General features: G+C 32.3%; 1 protein-coding gene across 1 annotated transcript in view; it reads left to right on the forward strand.

The window, feature by feature from the left end:
* LOC128174017 (uncharacterized) overlaps window positions 1-6,462 on the forward strand; it is a 39,012-nt gene extending 32,550 nt beyond the window's left edge. The window contains exons 14-19 of the mRNA XM_052839665.1: window positions 2,632-2,704; window positions 3,116-3,247; window positions 4,028-4,135; window positions 4,800-4,910; window positions 5,840-5,950; window positions 6,072-6,462. Of these exons, the coding sequence (XP_052695625.1) occupies window positions 2,632-2,704; window positions 3,116-3,247; window positions 4,028-4,135; window positions 4,800-4,910; window positions 5,840-5,950; window positions 6,072-6,094 (558 nt within the window). The 3' untranslated portion in view covers window positions 6,095-6,462. The remainder of the gene's footprint in view (window positions 1-2,631; window positions 2,705-3,115; window positions 3,248-4,027; window positions 4,136-4,799; window positions 4,911-5,839; window positions 5,951-6,071) is intronic.
* Window positions 6,463-8,401: the final 1,939 nt, after the last annotated feature.

The following is an 8,401-nucleotide window of genomic DNA, read 5'->3' on the forward strand; positions in this document are numbered from 1 at the left end:
GTCAACGCCGGAAAAATAGTATGTCACCTGATCAAAACAAGCATGGCGAGCACATGGCATTGTTGGTTCGCTTCTTCTGTACAATCAGCTTGAAGGGAAATCATCGACGGGCGATGACTTTGAGGACACGTATAAAAACATCACAGGAGATGACATTGCTGCTGATTTATGTAAAATCACCGATGAATCGGTAGCGTACAGAAACCGATTTTTCAAACATCTGTCAAACTAGATCATGTGATCATATTTTAATGTTTACCTCCGCAAAATAGTTCTCCCAGTAACATTAAAATATAGATAAATAACGGTGTTTAAGATTTATATTTAATTATTTATAATCATATTTATTCAAAAAGAACTATTACATAGATTTTAATTACATTTTGCCCATCGTTTAAGTTTGTACAAGAATGTTGTACATCGGGCGTTGACAGAGGTGTAAGCGAAGCTTGTGTAGCACGACCTCTGGTGAGCGAATAGAAGCTTGCCAGAGCTCGAAAATTACGGTAAAAAAAGTGTATTGAATTTTAATGGTTTTATTTCAATATCTCTTTTCTCGATAGTTTTTATTATAGGATGTAGAACAAAAAAGACTTTATAAAGTCAAGAACTTTCTTTTGACATCAAGAAAAGGGGCTAGCCTTTCGAATAAGGGACCTGAAAGGCTCTGAACTCCTTCATTGATAACGTTTTTCTGTGAAATATTTGTAATACGTTAGAGAAGCAATTATATTCATTAAAACTTCTGAACTCCTTCATTGATAACGTTTTACTGTGAAATATTTTTAATACGTTAGAGAAGCAATTATATTCATTAAAACGTTATTAATCTCCACATGACAATTATATATTCCTTCGTTACGTAATTGGAAATTTTAAGGGGCCAGAAGTCCGAAACTTTGATCCTCAATATCCAAATTAGAAGAAATTTCTAAAAAGCAATATTAATCAGAAAATGTGCTTAAAATCTACAGACATATGTTGTTTGTTATCTGGACCCAAAAAGGAGTTGTAATATCGATTCTCAAAACGATCATTTCCAGATAGCCGAAGAACGTCAATCAAATTCTATAACTCATTGCTGATATACAAAAATACCTTTTAACTGAAATGAAGAAAAAGTATTTGATCCCACGAATAGGTGACACAAGAAGGGTTTATGGTTTTTCATCTATAACTCTTAGATCCCGTCTCCATTTCCATATATATTTCGTTGACGAAGATCAAGGGCAATGTCTTGCCCTCTTCTTAAAATTGAACGGAAGACCTTCTTGTTGCTTGCAACGAGATCGTGTCCAGTTCTTATTATTAAGGTCCTCGTTTCCAACGGTATACCTTATAAAGATAGTAGTGCTTCTTTTTTTTTTCTTTTTTTTTTGTCCACAAGATTTCTAAGGGGTGGCTGGATAGATTTTTTTGGAAAATTTCAAGAGTGACAGAAAATGATAATATCCCGGGTTTTTTTTTCAACATTCTTTTTCAGTCGTCTGTTTCCTGTCCCGCGTAAAAAAACCTTGTTTCTTCCAGATCTCAGAATTGACAACACTAAAGCATCTAAACTTTGTGGGATGATAGACATATATTTGTAGATGTGTTGAAACTGTTTTGTTCGTCGTAACTTCCGGTCGTTACCGGAAGCACTTCAAAAATAATCATTTTTACGCATTAAATTCCTTTTCCATAGAATAATATATTAATATAAATCCATACATAGGTTATCTATGCAATGCTATATCAACCAAATAATTCAATTTCTGATGAGATATCTTAATTATTTCAGGTAGCTTTTTAAAAACACATTCTGTACCCCCCAAGATCTCAGAAACTCTAAATAATCATGGATTATAGACATTTAATTGAAGATGTGTTAAACTGGTTTCATATTGTCTTCCGTAACTTCTGGTCCACACAGGAAAAGTTCAAACAAATGACGCTGTTTATCGGTTTAACTTTTTTCCATTGATATAGAAATGTTTAATACAATTTACATTGAGCACTTCCGTTTGTCCGTTTCCTGTCCCGAGACAAAAAACTTTAATTCGACGAAATCTCAAAAACGGTAATGACATAAACAACCAGACTATGATAGACCTATGTATGAACATGTTTTAACACTATTTTGTTTAATCCGGCGTAACTTCCGGTCGTCACAGAAGGTACACCCAATTTTGATTTTTTAAAAATAACTTGGTCATTTAGCATGGAAGTAGCATTTTAGCTATAGAAATACAAAGGCCATCTACACATAACAAAACAAAAAAAGGTTCTACTTCCGGTGAGACATCTCATATAAGTCAGTTAGCCTTCTTTTAAAAAAAAACAAGTACCCACAAAATCTTAGAAACTGTGAGAGATCAAGACACAAAACTTATATGGATAATGGACATTTGATTAAACATGTGTTTAACGGGTTTCATTCGGTCGTACGTCACTTCCGGTTCTCACTCGAAGCGTTCAAGCAATCGAAGTTTTTTTTAACTTTATATTTTTTTAACATTTTCTCAAAGTGATGAACAATCATGTACTGTAGCTAAATGTACTAAAATATTTACTTTTTATTTCTTAAATCACTTGTAATTCTGGATAAGTGTAATATTGGACAAAGAAACATTTTCTATCATATTTTTTTAGGTTGCGTTTGATGGTTCCTATGGACCACAAAATTTAATCCTGGATAACATTCGCATAACTCCGCTTTTGTGTAGTAAGTTTTCTTCATGTATGGTAGTTTCGATGTCCTTGTAAATGATTTCAATAAAATTTGTGTTTTAAAATAGAATGATAGCCATGCTTTAATATGACTCTTTTTGGTAAAATGTAAGTCATTTTGAGTTTATTATCTAACCTTTCACTGAATTTGTAACGTTTCAATATCAAAGAATATTAAAATATATCTGAGTTTAACTCCTTAAATTGTAAAAAAAAAGTTTGTTCCTTAGGGTATGATTTAGTTTAATAGGTTTAGTCAGATATCATATGAGAAAGATTACTCTTGTTTGAATATTTGATATAAATGTTATATCTCACTAAAGTCATGGTTATGCTACTTTTGATTTTAAAAAAGATATATATCAAACACTGTTTAGATTTTTAAATTCGATCTTTCTTTTAATAGATGCAAATAATCCTTGTGACGACGTTTTTTGTCAAAATGGCGGTGAATGTGAGGTTTCTGTGGATAAAACAAAAAGTGTTTCTTTTCGCTGCAATTGCCAGTTTGGATTCTTCGGAAAGTTATGTGAACACTGTTAGTCAAAAATGCTTCTCAAGCTAAAATATTTTTTCTTTTGTAAATACAGCATAACTATGGTATAATTTCTTATTATGATTCATCAAAAAAAATAGAATATATAATGTATCAATGTTTGGTTCAATACGTCAGCATATTTTCAATTTATAAAATTGCAATAAAGAAGGTAAAGAAATTAAGATAAGTACCTGTGTAAAAAAGTAAAGTTGCGGTCTTTTAAAAGGAAAAGACGTTGCATAATTATAATAATGAAAAAAAAAATACAAAGACAGATTAATTGGTAAATTTTATAACCCTGTTAATTTCTGTGATGCAAAAACAAAATCGATCATAAACTGAAGGCCAATACTGGAAAAAAAACTCTTTACAATAATTTACTGTGGAATTATATGAATTTCTGTTGGTAAAAAAATGTGAGAGACTCGGACTTATCTCGGCCGTTGGTACCTTAAACCGTCGGTAGTCTAACTATTTCAAGATGATGATATTCAACAATAACTTGCATGACACGATCATGGGGATGTAAACTCGTGGCTAAGGGTAACCTACGAAAATAACGATTATTGGTCCTCCATGAACTCTGATTTCACAGTACAGTTGACACGTCTATAACAAATTGCCAATAGATACAAAAGATTAAGTATGATTCGATTTATTCATTGAGTTTTTGCATGTAGTAAAGTCACGGGTAGTGAAATTACTTAGCTGATAGCGTCTATTTACTATACGCGTGATAGCCATAAGCGTGTTTTACTGTGCTTCCATTCTTTCTTGCAGATATATGTAACAAAAACAGTTGTGGTAATGGCATATGTTTCCCGTTATCTTCTTCAACTTATTCCTGTAAGTGTGATGACGGCTGGAGCGGGGACAACTGTGAAAAGTGTAGGTTTTGTTTAACTTTTTAAAAATTAAAATAGACCTATGCTTACATTTTTTGTGTAACAACATCTTTATGGTAAGAGGAATCAAAAATTGGAAATTCATGACTCTACCATCCCGTTGGGGGGGGGGGGGGGGGGCAGACAAATGTGTTTAAATATCTCAACTGTCAGTTTTAACTGTTTAGAATTTTATACTGTTCAAATGTAAAAGGACAGAAAAAATATATAGTTATGCATATATGTATTGTGATGATATACAAACTATTCGAAAATAGTTTAATATTCATTAGACAGGAAAGTATTCGCTCGTTTTTGTTGTTTGTTTGTTTGGGTTTTTTCGGCTCTTTTTGTTCTCGCTGTCTGTCTGGCGAAATGAAGAATCGCTGATTTATATCATACCTGAGTAAATTAAAGATTAGTATCTGTTTCAAAACATATTTATGCTATTTAGAGACCTGACAAACCGTTTTAAAAACGAAGCCGAAAATATCATCAGCCGAAAAAAAAACTCAGCATTCAGTAAAATTAACTCTTTTTTTAAATAATGCATAATACATTTATTTGCTTTATAAAGCGTAATGTCTAATGATTCATAAAAGGACAGATAAGAACAATTGAAGCAGAAATTATAGAAAGGATGAACTAACTATCTTTGGTTTTAATAGATGTATGTGGTAATGTTGAGTGCAACCAAGGCCGGTGTGATGCTCTTTCAGAAACAGAAACACGGTGTATTTGTGATAATGGCTGGGAGGGAGAATTCTGTGATATAACGAGTGAGTGTTAACCACAACCACATTCCTATTATCATTTTTGTCCATATTATTTACAAGTTATATTTCTAAATGTTGTGTTAACGTGTCGATTTGCAATATCTTTACTATTCAAACAGACAAAATGAATAATAGATATTGTTATACTTTCATGTTAAATACTGAAATCTGATTGGTTAAGACGCAGTTCATAATCTTTTCTATTACCCTCAGCGTTAGCAACGCACTTAGCAACGGGTAACATTACATAAATAGTGCCTGTTTGGGAGGGTAACAGTTGAAATTGACACCCCGAGAAAACCATTGTCAACCGACGCAAAGCGGAGGTTGACAATGTTTTTCGAGGGGTGTCAATTTCAACTGTTACCCTCCCAAACAGGCACTATTTATTTTGTTATACTGAATGTCTTAATTTTTAAGAAATTGTTACTGCTTTTATAAAGGATTAACGTGAATTCTACAGCAAACCGTACGCGCATAATTTTCGCGCATGTAACAATTTTTAATGTTACCCGTTGCTAATTGCGTTGCTAACGCTGAAGGTAATAGAAAGGATTATGAACTGCGTCTTAACCAATCAGATTTAAGTATTTAACATGAAAGTATAACAATAATATTGTTACATGCGCGAAAATTATGCGTGTACGGTACGCTGTAGAATTCACGTTATTCCTATATGAAAGCAGTAAAATTTTCTTAAAAATTAAAACATTCAGTATAACAAAATTAATAATGCCTGTTTGGGAGGATAACAGTTGAAATTGACACCCCTCAAAAACCATTGTCAACCTCCGCTTCTCGTCGGCTGACAATGGTTTTCTATGGGTGTCAATTTCAACTGTTACCCTTCCAAACAGGCACTATTTATATAATGGCACACATGCATATTTCTTACATATAAAGTCGCTATTTCTTATTTCCATTTTTTTAAGACCCCTGTGATTATATGCCCTGTAAGCACGGCGTGTGTGAAGTAATGTCGACAACAGAGGCCCGGTGTGTTTGCAACAGCATACATTGGATTGGAAAATATTGCGATATACGTAAGTTATCATGTTGATATATGAGTAAACATTCAAGTAAGAACGTGTGTATGAAAATTAATTAACGTTTATCATATAACTTAAGTATGTGTCTGATATCTTGTTTATATCGTTATTTTAGGGATGTTTACTCCACGACGTTAGAGTTTGTACATGAAACAACCACGACAAAACTATGGAATAGAAAAGGTTTATTGAATGAAGGTTTTTATAACTTGTAAACAGAACAAAACAGTTAAGAATTATTTTATGTTAGCATCAAACTGTTATAGTTGTAAATAACTGTGCTAACATTCTCTTTTTATTGATTTTTTTTGCATCCACCCGTGTTTTACATATTAAGTGTAAATTTCTATTGATTTAGTGTTGATTACCAAAAGTCATATTGATGATAAAATTTACTTTACTGAGAAGGAATCGATGTTTTTAATTGGTACTTTATTTCAAAATGTGACTTGTTAATTGATTAAACAGAAAGAACAACGGTAACATAGTCAATACTATAAAATGTATACTGCATACGAAATTTTATGAATCCTTTTTTCTGAATAAAAATGTATTTGTAGAAAGATAATACTTAAAGTATTTTCTATACTTTTAGTCTATTTAAAGAAAAATAAAGCTTTGATACATATTGTTTTCTCTTCAGCGCTAACAGTGATATACATGTAATAATGTACCCCCCCCCCAAAAAAAAAAAAAAATATTAATCCAATTTAAAACACATTTAAGTATCGAGTACATATATATCTAACAATGACAATTGAAAAAAGACCAAGATATAAAATTCATTTTTGGCCAAAAATGAAAAATTAAATAAAACATAACATCGAGTAATTTCTTCTTTTTTTTTAAAGTCAAAAACAAATGGTTCAATCTTTAATTTCGAATTGTCCGGTGTTTATAGTTGTAAAGCTGCGCAATGTAAATTATTCTGGTGTGATTTACTTCTTTGCAACTTACTTGAGAAAAGACCAAGATAAAAAAATCATTTTGGGCCAAAAAATTAAAAATTAAATAAAACATAACATCGATTATTTTTTTTTTTAAAAAAGGTCGGAAACGAATGGTTCAATCTATTATTTGGAATTGCCCCGGTGTTTAAAGTTGTGAAGTTATGCCATGTAAATTTATCCTGGTGTGACTTACTTTGCAACCACGTTAATCCTTACTTGGGATCCTTAGTCTAGAGTATATCAAAGGTCTAGAAGTCTGGAATCATGGTTAATAACACATGTCATTTAATCTATTTTAGTTTGACGAGATATTGGCGCTTCTCATTGGTCGAAGATTTCTTTGATACCTACAATGATAGAATGTTTGCCGAATCTACTTTTCTCTACAATTCTGATATAATCCTATTATAATGCACGGTAGTTTAAAAAAAAACACTGTCAACAAGATGTAAATTTGTGTCTTTTTAATTGTAAACAAAAAAAATACAATTTTATAAATATAAAAAAGATAAAAGCTATACTTTGAAAAACAAGCAATACACATTAATTTACTTAAGAGACAATTAAGGGTCTTCTCACGATTTCGTCTGCTTCAGATCAGCGATCAACACTTACGGTGAAGCTGGCTGTTACAATTCCGGGCATACTTGTAATGAGCATAGGCTAATATACTTCCACTGTAACTCTGCTGTTCAACTTTGGTAACGATGAGTTTTTAATGAGAACAAATACTTGATCGGCCATCAAAACAAGCTTCTGAAAGCATACCTATGAATAGTGCATCATTATTCTAAGCGATTTCCAAGCGGCAGATACACCATTTAAGTACCCCAATTGCTATCTAGTTACCACAGCATGTACAAAAGTCGCACAAACATCGATATACTGGGTACTTTGTCGACATAGAGGGTTTTTTCGCCCCATGTTATTTTCGCCCCTCTCCACTTGCAAACGGCTTTGCCCCGTCTTAAATCCGCCCAGATATAGGTTTGTTTAGAGAGATATAATTTAAGACCTTGAAATTCGACATGTCTTAAATTCGCCCACTGATAATGAGGGCGAAAGGGGCAAAATCAAAACGGGGGCGAATATGCCCCTGTATACTGTATTTTTTTTTTCGATCGCATGTTGTAATATACAATAAATTATTTTTCTGTTGCGCGCATTGATGAAGTTGTCCAGTCAATTTTTCCTTTGATACATCGATCAATTATAAAATTGTAAAATTCATATTTCAAATCAAGAATTTTGTCCCTAGCCATTGTTATATCCGCTAAAAAAAACTCAATGCCCTTTTTTATTCCGTGGTGTGTGTGTGGGTAATCATATGTACTGTTGTGCATCAGAATGATGCTCTGCATGCTCAGTTAAATTAGAAATATGAGGATAGAGTAGTGAACAACGTCATTTATTACATTCGCAGAAAAAATTATTCAAACGTCTGTATGTATCCCGTGTTTCTAACATTAACGATACTTTTAGATTAAAAACAACC

The sequence above is a fragment of the Crassostrea angulata genome, chromosome 2 (genome assembly GCF_025612915.1).
Source record: "Crassostrea angulata isolate pt1a10 chromosome 2, ASM2561291v2, whole genome shotgun sequence".
In the NCBI taxonomy this organism is placed as follows: Eukaryota; Metazoa; Mollusca; class Bivalvia; order Ostreida; family Ostreidae; genus Magallana; species Magallana angulata.